The sequence below is a fragment of the Bombina bombina genome, chromosome 2, assembly GCF_027579735.1.
Source record: "Bombina bombina isolate aBomBom1 chromosome 2, aBomBom1.pri, whole genome shotgun sequence".
Taxonomy (NCBI): Eukaryota; Metazoa; Chordata; class Amphibia; order Anura; family Bombinatoridae; genus Bombina; species Bombina bombina.
In genome coordinates, this window is record NC_069500.1 from 1115841701 (window position 1) to 1115861496 (window position 19796).

General features: G+C 41.8%; 1 protein-coding gene across 1 annotated transcript in view; it reads right to left on the reverse strand.

Moving 5' to 3' along the window:
• CTSO (cathepsin O) overlaps positions 1 to 19796 on the reverse strand; it is a 149629-nt gene that overhangs the window by 16189 nt on the left and 113644 nt on the right. The window contains exon 7 of the mRNA XM_053703770.1: positions 18011 to 18174. Coding sequence (XP_053559745.1) covers positions 18011 to 18174 — 164 coding nt within the window. The remainder of the gene's footprint in view (positions 1 to 18010; positions 18175 to 19796) is intronic.

Consider the following 19796-nt stretch of genomic DNA (forward strand, 5'->3'; position numbering starts at 1 on the left):
TATAGTTACTGATCATCTGAATATTTCCCCTGTGCTTTAGTTTAGATATCATAAAAATCTGACCTGTTAGGGGCACTTGAGAACTAGAGTTAAAGGGACACTGAACCCAATTTTTTTCTTTCGTGATTCAGATAGAACATGCAATTTTAAGCAACTTTCTAATTTACTCCTATTATCAATTTTTCTTCGTTCTCTTGCTATTTTTATTTGAAAAAGAAGGCATCTAAGCTTTTTTTTCAGGACTCTGGACAGCACTTTTTTATTAGTGGATGAATTTATCCACCAATCAGCAAGGACAACCCAGGTTGTTCACCAAAAATGGGCCGGCATCTAATCTTACATTCTTGAATTTCAAATAAAGATACCAAGAGAGGGGGGCGGAGCTGGCCGCAGCTAAGATGGCTGCTTAACACTGAGGCTCCGAAAACCAGCTCCACATATGTTGCCTAAATTGATTATTGAAAGACCCACAGAGCCGTCCAGATTGGAACACTAAGATGCCCTAACACCGGAGCATAGATATATCTTAGCTGAGGACGCAGATCTCTTAGACAGAGCAGGGAAGGCGCCGGACCACAATCAGCCTCATTGAGCATGACGCACTCGGCAAATCTGACAAGCACGACAGAGGGCCGGAGAACCTGATCGGAGCGGTGCAACACACACGCTGACAAGTAAGGTGAAATACCGCCACTGCACTTATACCCCTATCTTGTAATAAGGGCTCTACAGAAACACCCAGACAGACAGAACATAAAACTGAGCCAGAACAGACCCGCTAATGGCCGCTTGCACAGCTCAATGAGGCGCAACTTGTTAGACCTCATTATTGTTTTGAAGAGCCCATAAATAAAGGGGAACACTATAATCAGCAACTTGAGTTGTGGGGGTTAGACGTTGAATTGGAACTATACAACAAGGTCATAAAGCAGAACTCAGGAGAGGAGGATTAAAAGGAAGTATCGTTTAGAAAGGAACATTATAACGCAGGTTACAGCTACTAACAGAGACTACTAACAGAGACACACCTGAGAAATACCACCCCAACCACAGACATTCCCTGGGTTAGAGCGCATAGGGCACTCAGGCCGAAACCACCCGATACAGCACCCCCAAGGGACATTATCATGAAATTCAGAGAATTCATGGAAAAGGAAGAAATCCTAAATCTCTCCCGTAAAAATCAACCAGTGAAATTCAGAGGAGTGGTACTCCAATTCTTCCAGGATTTATCACAACGGACACTACAGAGGAGAAGAGAGCTGGCACCCCTCACAGTTCTACTGCGCCAGAAAAAAAATACTATACAGATGGGGTTTCCCCTTCCACCTTTACGTATTACACTGCAATAGGAAACTATCCTGCAGGAATATAACGGACATTGGAGACTTCTGCTCAGCACTGGAAATAGAAGCCCCAAGAATCTTGGATACAGATGAACACTCAGAACCACCAAAGAAAAAACGTGTAGACTCAAATCGCTGGCACAAAGTGGCTTCCAAATTGGGAGGCCAAACACCTACCAGAGCACCATGCTCTCCTCTCAGAGACACAGACTGAATCAAAGACTTAATGAGTAGTCTTATAAAAAATCAAAATTATGGACAAATAAAGCCACTAGAGCCTAAGAGGAAGAGGGCGAGATGTGGTAACGTATTAATACAGAACACTGAACTATGTTAAAAAGAACAAGTTAAGGTTATTTACTATTGTTGATATAAGCTGTTTTACTAGTGGTACGCCAGTGTTATTAACAGTTCCAGTATTATTAACAGTTCCAATTAATATTGTTGATATAAGTTGTTAGACCAGTGGTCTGCCAGTATTATTAAAAGTTCCAATATGTCACACTAGACATAGATTGCAGATTAGGTTCACAGCAGTATGTGAATAAGATAGGCAACAGTTAGACTTAGACACAAAAGCATGTAAAGGAGCTGGTTACTACCACCTCTTTATTTCTTAACGTCACATGACACTAAGAGTACGGAAAAACATACCTTTAGGGTATCTAATACGCAATTTATCTCAATTATGTTTAATGTTCTTTTTATTGTTTCTTTTATTTTTATTGAATATCTGGAAAACAGGCATGCAGATACATAGAGAATATTATATGGATACGCAGTTCATTTCAAAGAGCATCAGAGGCTGGTCTCCACACATAGACACACAACTGTATGGTAAGAATGACTTCTAAAGATAAGGTTATAGTCCTGTTAAGTCAGAACACTAAAGGCCTAAATTCCCCACAGAAACGCTCCATAGCACTCCAAGATATGCGTAGGAAAAAAGGAGATATAGCCTAGATATTTAGGATCCCACTATACACAACATTTCCACAGCTCATTTGACCACAAAAGGAATGGCGTAAGCATCCTCATAAGTAAGCACATATCCTTCACCCATATACAAACCCATATGGACACAGAAGGCAGATTCTTATGTGTGATTGGATTACTATATGGCACTCCAGTGACACTGGTAAATCTATATGCCCCAAATTCAAAACAGCTACCCTTTTTCAAGAAATATTTCACTCAAATTCTAGATTACACTAAAGGTGCCCTTTACATAGGAGGGGATCTTAATATCCCCATACAACCGAATTTAGATACCACAAACCCTAAACCCTCCACACCCAGGAGCACGATCAAGCAACTGTGAAAATTAATGCGAGACCAAACCCTGTTTGATATTTGGAGATTTAAACATCCTACACAGAAGGATTACACCTTCTTCTCTTCACCACATCGATCTTACAGTAGAATTGATTACCACTTAACTAACTAAAAGGGTCTGTCCAATGTGCTATCATCTAGACTTTCACACACTGCATGGTCAGACCATTCTGCAGTACTCACACAACTTAAATGGTCCTCAGCACCAGTAAGCACTTTTACTTGGAAATTTGACGAGAGTTTACTGGACTCTCCTGATTTTAGAACTAGGGTTGAAAAATTACTCCCGGAGTATTTTCAATTTAACTCCCTTCCTGAAACAGACTCCTTTACGGTCTGGGAGGCTCACAAGTGCTTTATTAGAGGAGAGTTTATTAAGCAACAGGCATATAATAGGAAGAAAGAGTGTTTGCAATATCAAAAATCGACAGATTTGCTATCTAAACTAGACTATGCACATAAACAAAACCCCTCAGATACACAAATTTTAGAAGAATTGGTAAAAGCTAGGAAAGTGGTTTATGATCAATCGCTTAAAGAAGCCAACACATTAGCACTAAAAATTAAACAAAAATTTTACTTTGAAAGTAATAGACCAGGGAAATATTTGGCCCGAGCCCTCAAATTAAGGAAGCTGAAAACCTACATACATGAAATAAAAACACCCACAAAAGAAAAGGTTAACACCACACCAGAAATTTTGTCCCAATTCTTATCATATTACACTAGACTCTACAACATAAATAAAGAAAATCCTTCAGTAACCACGGAAGATAGCATCAAAGCTCACTTAGCAAATACTCCCTTACCCCAATTAACCAAATCCCAATCAGATGAACTAGAAGTCCCAATATCAGCAACGGAAATCTTAACGGCCCTCAAACAAATGCCCACCGGGAAAAGCCCAGGCCCCGACGGGTTTACGGTCCAATATTATAAGAAACTTGCACCTTTTCTGATCCCACACTTGTGCTTGCTTTTCAATACAACAGATAAAAACCACCCCTTCCCTTCAGTAATGTTGGAAGCCCACATTTCTGTAATCCCAAAACCTGGAAAGCAAGCGGATGACCCGGCCAACTTTCGCCCCATTTCATTATTAAACGTGGACATTAAATTGTACGCAAAAATGATAGCAAACAGACTTAATAAATTCCTTCCACAGCTCATACATCTCAACCAGGTGGGTTTTATACCCCATAGGGAGGCGAGAAATAATACTATTAAAGTAATTAATTTGTTAGAATATTCCCAAACCCACAATATCCCCTCAATCTTCCTGGCTATTGACGCTGAAAAGGCCTTCGATAGACTGGACTGGCTATTTCTAAAATCCACCCTGACCCGATTTGGCATAGGTGAGAAACTTATAGACAAACTTTTTGCGTTATACCACGCTCCTAAGGCCCAGATTAAATTGAACGACTCCCTGTCAGATTTGCTACCCATTTATAATGGTACGAGGCAGGGATGCCCCCTCTCGCCCATACTTTTTGTGATGGTCATGGAGGTTTTAGCAGCTAATATAAGAAACAATAAGGAGATACAAGGGATTCAAATAGGAGACACACAATACAAGACAACACTATACGCTGACGATGTCCTTTTCACACTGACCTCTCCACAGCAGTCCCTCCCACCACTTATGCGGGAAGTCAAAGCCTACAGCATTTTGTCAAATTATAAAATAAATGTCTCTAAGTCAGAATTTTTAGGAATAGGGATATCAGAGCAAACGAGCAGCCTAATTAAAACACAGTACCAATTTACTCAGAAACAGAGTTCAATAAAATACTTAGGGACCCAGATAGCTAATTCATTTGACTCACTATTTATACTGAACTACCAAGCTATCCTTAAAAGCGTACAAGCAGACTTAAGGACTTGGCAAAACAAACATCTATCATGGTTAGGGAGGATCCACGCCTTCAAAATGAGCATTCTACCCAGGTTTCTTTACCTATTTCAGACATTACCAATTCAACTACCTATACATTACATACACGCAGCACAAGCAGCAGCAAATGCATTTATCTGGGCAAACAAAAAACCTAGAATAGCAAAACCCACATTATATAGGAGCCGGGATAGAGGGGGACTGGGAGTTCCTAATTTAGATTTATATAAACAGGCAGCACAATTGGTAAGGATCGTGGACTGGAGCGTAAACGCACATAATAAAGAATGGGTGAAATTAGAACACGATCTGGCCAATACGAAAAGCTTAGGGGCTATGTGCTGGACGCACAAGCAACAGAGGACAGGCTTATCATCTGCCTCTACCCTAATTAAAGACACTTTAACCGCATGGGATGTATACACTGTGGTGACATTTTATCACTGGAATATTCACTTAGCTGTTATTGGGATCCCTTCCCCCAGGTACACCTTTCTCTCTGAACTATAGACACTCCCATTGGTCTTTTTGAGTGGCATTTGATAAGCCACTCCCTTTTGAATTGGGGTATAAAATACTGTAACACCAGAACCTTTCTCTTTTGTATCCTGGGCATGCTGTAAAGATGGCTGAAACTCTCAAGAAATATGGCTAAGTACATTCCTATGATTATTTTAGCAGTATTGAACAAATTGGGGTTAGTGTGTAGTAAAGTTGCCCTGTATCTTAAAATGTGGACTGTATCTGTAAAATAGATTTATATATATATATATACCTGTAAATATTTATCTTATTATTAAAGGGACAGTCTACACCAGAATTTTTATTGGTTTAAAAGATAGATAATCCCTTTATTACCCATTCCCCAGTTTTGCATAACCAACACAGTTATATTAATATACTTTTAACCTCTGTGATTATCTTGTATCTAAGCCTCTGCAAACTGCCCCTTTATTTCAGTTCTTTTGACAGACTTGCAGTTTAGCCAATCAGTGCCTGCTCCCAGATAACTTCACGTGCACGAGCACAGTGTTATCTATATGAAAACATGAACTAACACTCTCTAGTGGTGAAAAACTGTTAAAATGCATTCTGAAAAGAGGTGGCCTTCAAGGTCTAAGAAATTAGCATATGAACCTCCTAGGTTAAGCTTTCAACTAAGAATAGCAAGAGAACAAAGCAAAATTGGTGATAAAAGTAAATTGGAAAATTGTTTAAAATTACATGCCCTATCTGAATCATGAAAGTTTATTTTGGCCTAGACTGTCCCTTTAACATATATTGATTCCTAAATAAACTGTTTGACAAATAATGGAGGGCCTCTCAGAGTTTATTTCACAATTTATCTGTGTTGGTTTTTAGTGGTTTCCCATAGAGATTATATTTAGTAGAAAGTAGAGATATTTTAAATTAATAGATAACCACATACACCAATTCACGATATAAAATATTTACAATCCCTTCACCACTTACCCCTATATTACATAACACGGAATTTCCCGCTTACCGACACATCTGGGCGAATAATTCATACACCATATCAGCTGGTTTACCATGTAACGCGGTAATAGAGCAAGGAACCATCCTAACAAAGTCAGCACTGATAGACAAGGGTATCTCATTTTTTCAGAGGTGGTATGAATATCTCCAACTTACACATTTCATCACTCACAACAAAGATAAGCCCAATCTGATTAGAAACCTCACCCCCTTTGAACTATTATGCCGGTCAACAACTTACGTGAAGGGCTCGCTATCAACAATATATAAGATTTTAGCAGACATACACTCCAAAAACCCTCCCTCCTATACTAAAACCTGGGAATTAGAAATGGGCATTGATATACCGACAGAGACCTGGGACATGATTTTCCAACAGCTGGGTAAATCACCTTCCTCAGTTAGCATCACTGAAACCAACATGAAACTTCTGGGACGATGGTACCTCCACCCTAGTAGGCTAGCTAAAATATACAAACAAACAAGCCCCCTTTACTGGAGGGATTGCAAACAGGTAGGCACACTGTTCCATATCTGGTGGGAGTGCCCTATACTGCGACCCTTCTGGCAAAATGTACACAAAGAGATACAAATTGTTCTATCTCATACAATTCCATGCAACCCTTTAATCTTCTTGTTCAACAAGCCACCAGGGATTAAATGCAAGTACAGATCCACACTGCTATATATTATGCTTAGTAGCGCCAAACAACTAATCCCACGCCTATGGAAGCAGCAAGTGGTTCCGTCAATATTAGGGTGGAGACAGAACGTGACTCACCTCCTAACTTTGGAGAAATACCATTATCATAAAACTAACAGGCTAGACTTTTACTGTGCTATGACCCTTTATTGGGAAACATATATCCACACAGTACATAAGCCCCAAAGATCATTAGATAGCACAGCCCTAAATTCATCTCACATAGACACAGTGGACAAGTGAAGACCGGCTCTGAAAAGCTCTGAACAGCTCGAATGCCTAGATCTCTCATAGCATACTAAATCCAAGATTTTGCCTGATCCAGTTAAAATATGAAGTTATGATATTGTTAGCTACATTGACTGTTTTGTTTTTTCTGTTTTTGTTTTCCTTTGTTAGTCTTGAAAAAAAAAAATCTTCTATAGGCTTCATCGGATAGAATCTCTCAAAAGTTAAAATGAGTCTCATTACCTTTGAAAGTGCATATTGGTATTTACTTATGTATCTCTACTGTCTTTGTCATAAGAAACTTGTATGATCACATTTGTATATAAATAAAGCTTATATAAAAAAAAAAAAAAAAAGATACCAAGAGAATGAAGGCAATTTGATAATAGGAGTAAATTAGAAAGTTGCTGCAAATTTCATGCTCTACCTGAATCACAAAAGAAAAAATTTGCTTTCAGTGTCCCTTTGAGTAAAACTGCTATATAGGAGGAACATAAAATAGAGGCAAAGCAGTAACGGGTGAACCGAGGTGCAAGGAATACAGAGGCCATGGTTCCTAAAGAACAATGGCTGGGAAAGGATAATAACAAGAAGCCTATCAAACAAATATGTATCGTCTTAAAGGGATATGAAACCCAAAACTGTTCTTCTGGGATTCAGACAGAGCACACAATTTTAAAAAAAGTTTCCAATTTACTCCATTTGTCGAATTAGCTTTGTACCCATGATATTCTGTGTTTAAGAGAGACCTAGGAAGGCATCTGGAGCACTACATGGCAGGAAATAGTGCTGAAATCTAGTGCTCTTGCAAATGGATAACATTGTTGCAAAACTGTTGCCATATAGTGCTCCAGAAATGGACCGGCTCCTAAGCATATGTTTCAGCTTTTCATAAAAAGATACCAAGAAAACAAAATAAAAATTGATAAAAGAAGTAAATTACAAAGATGTTTAAAATCGCATGCTCTATCTGAATCATGAAAGAAACATTTTGGGTTTCATATACAAAAATTAACGATTTTGCAACCAGAACTTGTATTGGAAGATGCCTGAACAGCCAGTCTTTAGTGTTTCACCAAGACAAGTCTTATTGATTATGATGCAGCTTTGCAAATGTCTACAGTTAAATCATTTGTTTCTCTGCCCATTTAAATGTGCCTTCAAGCCTGCAAACTGTCCCCATGCAAGGAGATTGTGTTTTTGGTCGGATTGCTGCTTAAAAACATTTGAAAAATCAGAATGGTTTTCAATCAGCTCATTTTGTTTTAAGTATGATAATGTGGACATGGTCACAAGTTTGAGCCAACCAATCAAAACTAAAGAGACCCTTTATTAAGGGATGAAAACTAAAGAAAATATTTTAATCGTGTTAAAAAAGGGTACTTAAATATGATCAACTATTTAAATAAATGATAACCTTCATGGTTATCAGAAAACTGTTTGTTATAATCAAAAAGAAGAAGTTATTAAAAGGTTCCACAGGGCATGTGCTGTTGCGATGGTGGAGAGCATTACTGTGGTCCATAAAATCCCTATTGGTTTTTAGAATTGGTAGATGACCAATATATGTGGGAGGGATAATATTCATTTAATTGCTTTCTTTTTTCTTTATTAGCTCCATTCCAATTGGGTTCAATGGGTTCAAGTGCCCTGCTACGTGGTACATTATCACAAATATTGAATTTAAGGTCTAGAACAGGCAACAGGTCAACATGGGCTTTATAATAATTGACCACTTTTTATAATGTGCAGAAAATCAGTTAGTTTGACACAATATTTAGTCTAGTCTAGTTTTCTGAGTGACCTTCCAGCTGGCAGAAACAGCTATTCATTACTCAGCTAGAACATCTAACACTGCTTCTTTATTATGAATTTTCAGTAATCTATTGTGGGTGGACACCATGCAGATAGAGTTTATGTCCTTGGTCAGCTGAAGTAATTTGGCACACTTTATGTGCTGGTCAGAATAGTCCAGATGACATGAAAATCAAAAAATGTCAGAGATTATGTGAACTAAGTTATTATTTTCATTGTAACAACTAGACAGTTCCAGAAAGCCAAAATTGGCAATGGTCAGGATCCAAGAACTATTTAAAACCTTTACATAATAAGATCCCAGAGAAGCACTACACATTATCTGGATAACTGTATTAGCATATGTATTGAAATCCTTACTGTTATAACTGTATTATGGAATATAATCCAACACTAGTTAATATCAACTAAAAACTTAAATTATGCTTACCTGATAATTTTCTTTTCTTCAGATGGAAAGAGTCCACAGCTGCATTCATTACTTTTGATAATAAGAACCTGCCCACCAGGAGGAGGCAAATATACCCCAGCCAAAGGCTTAAATACTCCTCCCACTCCCCTCATCCTCCCAGTCATTCTGCCGAGGAACAAGGAACAGCAGAAGAAATACAAGGGTGAAAAGGTGACAGAAGAATAAAAAAGAACAGACTCCCCACAGAAAAACAGGTGGGTAGCTGTGGACTCTTTCCATCTGAAGAAAAGAAAATGATCAGGTAAGCATAATTTAAGTTTTTTTTCATAAATGGAAAGAGTCCACAGCTGCATTCATTACTTTTGGGAAAACAATATCCAAGCTACAGAAGACACTAAATGCGAAAATGGGAGGGTACAATAGGAGGCCCATTCTGAGGGCAGCAGGCATGAAAAACCACAACCAAACCCTGCTTCGATCAAAGCCGGGAAAAAAACTAGAAAGGAAAAGGCCCCAAGGACACTGACCTGCATATAGTCCAAAGGCCTAACTAGAGACCGCAAAAGCAGACTCACTGAGCCATCACTCCTCCAGGAGAGACCGTCGCCCAGCAGTCGGTCTCCCCACAACCCTTACTAGCACCAATAGTAACAGCCAAAGTCCCCAAAAGGGAGAGGACAAGGAGGAACCACAGGGATTGTCAGGGTTTTTCCCTGTTTTGTTTTCCATGTGCTGCTGGCAGCCATTTTACTCACCTCTCTTGCTGACTTGGTGTATAGTGGGGGATGCTGCTCATTTCCTGCACTTCCTTTTATGGCCAGACTGGCGTGCATCATCCATGTGAGACAGGATGCAGTCTCAGAATTGTTATGTCATCACTTATTATTTAAAGGGCCTCTGTTCAGTATGATTTGTCTTTGCGTTGTCTCAGACCTGTTTGTGAGAGTTCCTGTGTATTACCTGGCTGCCTGACGTCCTTGCTGTTTTCCTTGTTCCTGATTCCGGCTCATCTGACTATTCGCTTTGGCTCCTGACTCGGCTCGTCTGACAGCTCTGGTTTTGACTCCTGGCTTGTTATTCTACTTGTGGACTTTTTATTATTTTTTGCTATTAATAAAGGTGTGATTATTTTTGCACTTCTCGTTTCAGTCTGATTCCTAGCACCCTGACATTACGCAAAGGCCATGAATCCTGATGGTGCCAATAATCCACCTTTACCTGCCATCATTTCCAGGATGGATGTACAGGATCACCGCTTGGATCAATTTTCAATAGCCCTGCAAACCTTGCTGACTCACACTGCACATTTGGACCAAAGTGTCCCGCAAGTTATGGCTGCACCTGTTTCCGCTACTGCACCTATGCCTACCAGGAGCATGTCCGGTTCTGCACCTCTACCTCAGCGATATGGAGGCGATCCTATTCAGTGCAGAGGGTTTTTGAACCAGGTGGGCATTTACTTTGAGATGTTACCTCAGGCGTTTCCCTCTGACAGAGCTAAGGTGGGATTTCTCATCTCGTTACTCTCTGACACAGCTCTTGCCTGGGCTAATCCCTTGTGGGAGACTAATAAACCTGTGATTTCAAATTACCCTGAATTTATGGCCTCCTTTCGAAGGGTATTTGATGTTCCGGCTCCATCCTCCTCTGCTGCTAAACGACTCATGTCCATTCAGCAAGGTACAAGATCTGTTGCTCAGTATGCTATTGAGTTCCGTACATTTGCCGCAGAGGTAGTTTGGAACAATGAAGCCCTTGCTGCTGCCTTCTTTCATGGGCTCTCTGATGCGATTAAAGATGAAGTTGCTGCCAGAGATTTACCAGAGGATCTCGAGGCATTGGTGTCTTTTTTGATCCTAATTGACATCAGACTCAGAGAGAGGCCCTCTTTCAAGGAGCGCTTGCGGAAGCCTACTGTTCCGTTGTCTCCTAGGTGTTCATTCCCACCCATGCCTCCCTTTCCTCCCATGCCTCCTGGTCCTGAGTCACCAGGTACTGCTGAGCCGATACAGTTGGGATTCACGCGTCTCTCCGCGGTGGAGAGGTGCCTTTAGGAGGAGGGAGGGGCTCTGCCTCTATTGTGGGTTACAGGGCCACCTTTTGAAGTCTTGTCCTTCACGGCCGGGAAACGCTCACACCTAAGGTCCTGTCTGGGGCAGACCTTGGGTGGTTTATCCTCGTCCCCAGAACTGCTTAAGGAGAAACCTTTGGTCACGGTTGTCCTTTCCTGGATGGACTCCTCCATAGTCACTCAGGCTCTTGTTGACTCTGGTGCTGCGGGCTATTTCATTGACAGTGGTTTTGTATCAAAGCACTCCATTCCTGTTTTGCTTCGGTCCGTTCCGCTTGCTATTGAGGCCATTGATGGCAGGCCCCTTCAGCCCGCACTCGTTACTCACGAAACTGCTCCGTTGTCCATGGCTGTTGGGACTCTCCATTTTGAAACCCTCCAGTTCCAGGTGATAAACTCTCCGCATTTTCCAGTTGTTCTGGGTTATCCCTGGCTCCAAAAGCACAATCCCAGTCTCGACTGGTGCAGGTCCGAAATTTTGTCATGGTCCCTGCAATGTATTTCCACTTGTCTTCGGAAACCAGTTAAAGTCTTGTGCACTTCTTCGGTATCTCAATTGCCAGAGGAGTACCGAGAGTTCCTAGACATTTTTGACAAGGTGCGTGCCGGTACGTTGCCTTCTCACCGGTCTTACGATTGTGCCATAGACCTGCAACCCGGAGCCATTCCTCCTCGGGGCCGGGTGTACCCTCTGTCTGTTGCAGAGAATTGTGCTATGGAGGAGTATGTTGCCGATGCTATGTCACGGGGGATCATACTCAAATTCTGATCATCCTCAAATCCTGCTCTCCTGCAGGGGCTGGCTTCTTCTTTGTGAAGAAAAAGGGTGGCGAGTTAAGACCATGCATAGATTATAGGGGTCTTAATCGTCTTAACATTAAGAATGCTTACCCTATTCCGCTTATTAGGGAAATCTTTGACCACCTCAAGGGAGCTACGGTCTTTACTAAACTTGATTTGAGAGGAGCGTACAATCTCATTAGGATTAAGGAGGGCCACGAATGGAAAACAACATTTAACCCCAGGAGCGGGCATTATGAGTATCTTGTAATGCCCTTTGGCCTATGTAATGCTCCTGCTGTTTTTCAGGAATTTATTAATGTTGTCCTATGAAATATTTTGCAACAGTGTGTTGTTTGTGTACTTAGACGACATCCTCATACACTCACCCACACTTGAGGCTCATCGTTCTGATGTTACATGGGTTCTTCAGAGACTACGTGAGAACGGCCTTTTTTGTAAACTTGAGAAATGTGAGTTCCATCAAACTCAAGTAACCTTCCTAGGTTATGTTATCTCCTTTGCAGGGTTCTCCATGGATCCTGACAAGTTATCTGCAGTTCTGCAGTGGCCTCGCCCAGTTGGTCTTCGGTCTATTCAACTTTTTTTGGGGTTCGCCAATTACTATAGAAAGTTTATTAAATACTTTTCTTCCTTGGTCAAACCTATCACAGACATGACCCGTAAAGAGAATGATCCACTCCATTGGTCACCTACTGCCATTAATGCCTTTGATAGTCTTAAGACTGCCTTTGCTGCCGCTCCAGTTCTGGCTCATCCTAACCCTGTCCTGCCTTTCGTTCTTGAGGTCGATGCATCTGAGACTGAAGTAGGTACCCTCTTGTCTCAACGTCCTATGCCTGACGGTTCCTTGCATCCTTGTGGTTTCTTCTCTAAGAAATTGTCTCCAGCGGAGTGCAATTATGAAATTGGCGGCAGTGAATTACTGGCCATAATTTTGGCACTCAAGGAATGGAGGCATCTTCTCGAGGGTACTAGCATGCCAGTGCTCATTCTTACTGACCACAAGAATTTAACTTATCTATCTGAAGCAAAACGTTTGTCGCCCCGACAGGCCAGATGGGCGCTATTTTTGTCTCGGTTTAATTATGTGGTTTCCTACCTGCCTGGTAGTAAGAATGTTACGGCTGATGCCGTTTCTCGACAATTTTCTCCTCTGTCCAAGGAGGAGTCTGTACCTACTCCTGTTATACCTCCTGACCATATTTTGGCTACCATACATACTAATTTGACTTCTCCCTTGGGGGAGGAGATCCTGGCTGCACAAACCAATGTGCCTCCTGAGAAACCTAGTGGTGTTTTGTTCCTGAGAATCTTCTAACTAAACTTTTGGACACCTACCACTATCCTAAAGTCGCAGGTCACCCAGACATGAACCAAATAATTTGGTCTGTCACTCGACAATTCTGGTGGCCAGGTCTTCGTTCTGATGTTGCTGCATATGTTGCCTCCTGCTCAGTTTGTGCACAGAATAAGACTCCTCGACGTCTTCCTGTGGGTCTTCTTAAACCTATTGCTAATGGTGAGCGTCCTTGGACACATCTTTCCATGGACTTCATTGTCAAGCTCCCTGTTTCCAATGGCAATACTGTTATCCTTATGGTGGTTGACCGTTTTTTTTCTAAAATGTCACATTGCATTCCCTTAATGAAGCTGCCTACCGCTCAGGAGCTTGCTTCAATTTTTGCCTGGGAGGTCTTCCGTTTACATGGGTTACCCAAGGATATAGTGTCGGACCGGGGTAGCCAGTTTGTCTCCAGATTTTGGCATTCCTTTTGTGGTCAAATGGGGATCCAGCTTTCCTTCTCCTCAGCATATCACCCTCAATCCAATGGGGCTGCGGAACAGTCTAATCAAGCTCTGGAACAGTTCCTTCATTGCTATGTCTCAGATCACCACAATAATTGGTCTGAACTGTTACCTTGGGCAGAGTTTGCTCGTAATAGTGCTATTAATGCTTCCTCCAAGTTATCCCCGTTCATGGCGAATTATGGGTTTCAACCATTCTTGTTGCCCGATTCATTCATGTCTCAGGGTATTCTGACTTTGGAGGAGCATCTCTGGCAACTCCGTTCCACGTGGGTGCAGATTCAGGATTGCCTTCATCGTTCTATGCAGCGTCAAAAGTTCCAGGCTGATCGTAGGTGTCTGCCCGCACCTTCCTACCAGGTTGGTGAGAGAGTTTGGCTGTCCTCCCGCAACTTGAACCTTCATGTGCCTTCCAATAAATTGGCTCCACGTTATGTTGGTCCTTTTCGAATACTCCGACGGGTTAAGCCTGTGGCCTACGCTCTTGACCTTCCTCCTGCTATGCGCATCTTCAATGTTTTTCATGTCTCCCTCTTGAAGCCATTGGTTTGTAATCAGTTTACCACTGTGTTGCCTCATCCCCATCCTATCTTTGTTGACAACCATGAGGAGTATGAGGTCAGCAGCATTATTGACTCTTGTATGTCCAGGGGCCATGTACAGTATTTGGTTCACTGAAGGGGCTATGGTCCAGAGGAGCATTCTTGGGTTCCCTCCTCTGATGTTCATGCTCCTGCCCTCCTCTGTGCCTTCCATGCCCATTTCCCCAATAAGCCTTTTGTCCTCCCGCGGGGGAGGGGTTGTTGAGGGGAGGGTACTGTCAGGGTTTTTCCCTGTTTTGTTTGCCGTGTGCTGCTGGCAGACATTTTACTCACCTCTCTTGCTGACTTGGTGCTTTGTGGGGGATGCTGCTCATTTCCTGCACTTCCTTTTATGGCCAGACTGGTGTGCATCATCCGTGTGAGACAGGATGCAGTCTCAGAATTGTGATGTCATCAATTATTATTTAAAGGGCCTCTGTTCAGTATGCTTTGCCTTTGCATTGTCTCAGACCTGTTTGTGAGAGTTCCTGTGTATTACCTGGCTGCCTGATGTCCTTCCTGTTTCCTGATCCCTGGCTTGTTCCTGACTCTGCTTTTTTCCTTGTTCCTGACTCCGGCTCATCTGACTATTTGCTTTGGCTCCTGACTCGGCTCGTCTGACTACCAGCTCTGGTTTTGACTCCTGGCTTGTTATCTGACTTGTGGACTTCTTATTATTTTTTGCTATTAATAAAGGTGTGATTATGTTTGCACTTCTCGTCTCAGTCTGATTCCTGGCACCCTGACAGGGATACCCAAATGGTACAGCAAGATCCTGTAAAGGAAAAACCCCTTTAAAAGTAAGCCAAGCCCACAGAGACCCAAATGGGTCCAGAGAACAATGTGAGATGAGACCCAGACCAAGCAGAACCACAAGGTGCAAAATCGGGCAACGGCAAGAAGAAGAAAACATCTCCCAAACATTGTGCAACAGCACCAAAAAAGACAGCTGAAGACAAAGTCCTCAAACCGTCAGAACTAAAAAAACTGAGCGAACAGAAACATTACGTGTAGCAAACCCAGAAAGGTAAACATCTGAGCCCAGTAACACGCTGCCATCCATAGGAAGACACGGAAGAAAATACTATCCATACGGAAAAAGCGGCCGAACAAAATATCAGATTGCCAAACCTCCAAGACAGAGGGCACACTCCAGGCAATCCAACCCGCCCAACCTACTCACAGATCTCAAAAAGGGGAGAAGCACAGAACCTCAACAAAAAGACCCACTGGCATCCCCAAGACCTGAGGATGAGCAACAGATCTCAGATCCTACACCTAGCTGGACCAGCCCAAGCGACAGCAGATCTGAAAGCAGGGGAACAAAAGAGACCCCAAGACCAGCAAGAGGGTGGAAGAATGGACACAGCCATTCCCACAGAGCTCGGATGCCAATCCAAAAATTTCTCATTAGAGACAGTTGAACAGGTATTAGACCCAATGAGATCTAGCAAAACAACCCAACTAAAGTCTCAACACGGAGACAGCATCTCCCCAGATGGAAAGGAACAACTCAAAGAGCAGACCATTCTCTGAACCAGTTAAAACATTGGTTTCAACCTCCCGTACACAGGAGAGGCCCCTAAAATAGGAACCATAACTCCTAAAGGAGGACAACTAACCTCCTGAAAAGAAAGCATCGATAAGCACCTGCCATAAGACAGGAAGCCGGAGGCCAAACCGAGAGAACTCAAGGCCACGCCACTGACGAACACGGAAAGAACCCTTCAAAAAAACAACTTGCGAACACACATGCAAGGTGCAATAGCTACAGCTGAACAACTGCAAACCGTCCGCTTGCTAGGCAGCAAAGACCACATGAGTTTTGATCAGTTGGCTGTCCCATGGGAACTGTATTGTCCAGCACAAGATGAGTCCCAAAGAGCCCCGGCTCTCAGGAAAACTGGCCAAGTTATAAAACAGAACAGCCAGAACAAAGGCTAAGCCCCATGTACCCTGGAAACTGGAGCACTCCGAACCAGCCCTAGGATCATAAAGGTCCGGTAACAACTCACAGCGGGATCCACACGTGAAAATGCAGAGTAAAACACTAAACAACTGGAAGAACCAGGACAGAAGGCCCGAGCCCCACAAATGTTTATAATAAACAACATTCCAGAAACTTAAATACCCCATCTGATATAGAAAACAGACCCACAGGGAAAAATCCAGATCTACACCCATATAGACGGATATTAAGGACTGAAACATTCCCGTGAGTCGCAAGAACCTTCAAGTCCGCTCAAGAAAGCATAGCTGAAACCTGTAAAATAAAATAACATAACAGGAAACACAAATAATATTGTGAGCACTCAGCGCCTCAACCTGAACAGCCAGGTAGAACAGGTGCCACGTGTCTGAATATGCTGTGAGACAGAAGATCTGAACCCAAGCAGGACCAGCCTTCAACCAGTGTCATAACTGTCAAGCTGCCTAAATCTGCCTTCAAATAGAGAGGAAGAAAAAACAGACAAACATGGGACGAACGTGTCCTGAACAAACTTCTGCAGAAGTAAACAGCGAGTATTGATCCCAGAGTAAGTTCCCGAAGGAAACATAAAAGTTAAACCGGATAAAATTAAATGAGAGGCAACCTGAAGGTTAACGCCTAAAAAAACAGAAATACCCACAGTACCAGCCTAACGGAAACCCTGTTCTTCCAACAAAAATGGGAAGGATCTTGATAACAAGACTGAAAGGAGATTACGTCATCCCCCTCATGTCTAATGAGGCGAGCCATTCGAAGTAGCAGACTGAGGAGTCCCGTAGCCATTAAGGATAGGGTCCCCTAACAACTCAAAAACGTGTCTGAGTAGAACACGAAGGCGAGCCAGCCTGTAACAAAAGGCACAACACTCAGGAGCAGTTACACCCTCAGGGAACTGCACATGCCCTCCCATGGCCAGGAGACCCGGGACAATAGGGCACAAGCACAATTGCAAATAAACATCTGAACTTTGTAGACGAGCAATCGTCAAAAGTATGTGAAAGCGAAAACGTGCTACAACCTCCGTGGGGGAACAAAAGCAGAAAGGCAAAGCCAAGTTTGTGAACGCCGATTGCTTGTGGAGTTGTTAAAATGAGTCGGGATGGTTTCGCAGAAAGACTCTCCCTGCATCTCTGGACTCTAACTTTCATCCAAGCCCTCACTGAGAGACTGACAGGATTACTTAAAACTCCCGTCCCATGTCGAAGAATACTACCCTCCATAAGAGACAAAAAACAACTTCTGACACTTCTCTGCCAACCTCCTGGGACGAAAGGCAAAGAATGACTGGGGGATGAGGGGAGTGGGAGGAGTATTTAAGCCTTTGGCTGGGGTGTCTTTGCCTCCTCCTGGTGGCCAGGTTCTTATTTCTCAAAAGTAATGAATGCAGCTGTGGACTCTTTCCATTTATGAGGAAAATACATTTTGATTAGAAGAGAAAAGACTTGTAAACAGTGATGTACAGACATCCCAGTCTGGTTTCTCAATGAGTTATTTTAATTATTCTTTGTGAAATTTTTCCCACCTGTTCTATCAAAACCAGTAACAAGAACTGCATGATTAGCTTCTCCACTGGAACAGTGATGTTGTATTATTCCTCCAAGGTAATCCTGCCAGCTGACTGCATCAACTATCACAGCTAAAGGACCATGGTTTATTAACATGTTCATCATTTCTTCTTCGCAACAACTTAAATAAAAATAAAAAAACTATTAAATGCTTAAATACAATACACTGTTTAACAAAACCATAGAATATTGAATTAATACAATGAGTAGTTTACAGCAGTGTTTCTCGACTCCAGTCCTTACATACCCCTACCAGGCCAGATTTTTTTTTATGATATCTTAACTAGAGCACAGGTGAAATAATCAGATGATCAGTAACCATGGTTACTAACCTGCTTTCACCCATCAGTTGATTATTTCACCTGTGCTCAAGTTAAGATATCATGGAGTACTTGAGGACTAGAGTTGAGAAACATTGATTTACAGAATAGTAGTTATGGAAGACATATATAATAATAATCATATTTAAAATCTGTCTGACCTGTACTGAGGTCCTTAAGGAAAGCAAACTAAAACAAGATGTTCTTATACATCCTAACCATAATATATTTGGCACTTGGTATAGCTTCCAACAATTAACCCATTATGGGCTAGATTACAATTGGAGAACTAATTTATCACTAATTTAGCCAACTCATGGTAGCAATTAGCACTCAAAAAATTAACCAGACCTCTGGTTAATTTTTTAAATGTGCCCCAATTGGCCCCAAATTAAAGTATTGTGTAGCTTTTTATTAAAAAAAAAAAAAAAGATACTTTTTTTTTAAAATAAAAAAACACTGCACTATGCAGGTTTTGGGGGCTTGATTTGGCGGGTGTGGGGTAATTGAAAAGAAAAACGGCACTGAAAAGTGCCTCTGCATTGCGGTCTATAGGAACTGCATGTTCGCAGTAAATATATATGTATATGCTTATGTACATAGCAATATTTTGCGCTCAACTTGTAATCTGGCCCTATATTAATAAACACCAGCATAAACATAATCTTACCATAGTCCTAACTCCTTTTTGAGACCTTGTGCCAAACTCAACATCAGATCAAAGGCACCATTATCAAAGTAAAAGTCCTAAAAATTGCTGCTACAATATCACTCCTGGGAGTTATTTTCTTTTACCAAATCCTGGGAGGAAGAGCTACAAATACAGATACCAGGCAAACAATGGCAGCAGATATTTAATGGCGTGAGTAAATCTGTGTCCTCAGTGGGGATAACCAAATATGAAGCTACTGTGCCGCTGGTATCTGGTCTCACACAAAGATCTACACCAATATACCAGAGGTCTGTTGTAGAAGATGTAGCACAAGAGGCAAGATGGCCCCCAAATGGTGGGAATGGCCTCTAATTCAAGCTTACTGGCTTGCTGTAATTTCTGAAATAGAGATAGTGATATCCATCTGTTTGCTATTAAATAAACCGGTTAAGCTGTCATGCTCTTACAGGCTTAGGTTATTGAATATTATGACCGATTGTGCAAAACAACTAGTGCCTCAATTATTTAAAAGCGTACTAGTACCCACAGTTACAGATTGGAGGAAACAGGTTTCCCTTAATTTATCTTTGGAAAAATAACAATATAAACAACCCAAACGCATATAGATGACTATTACTCAATCACATTTATTTGGGGAGAATATGTAAACTCTCAATAATCTTTTTTAGCTATTTGTTCACTGTATAACATCTATTAATCTGTATGTTAATGATCAAGGAGTGCCTTAACACCACTGTCATTTTTATGACA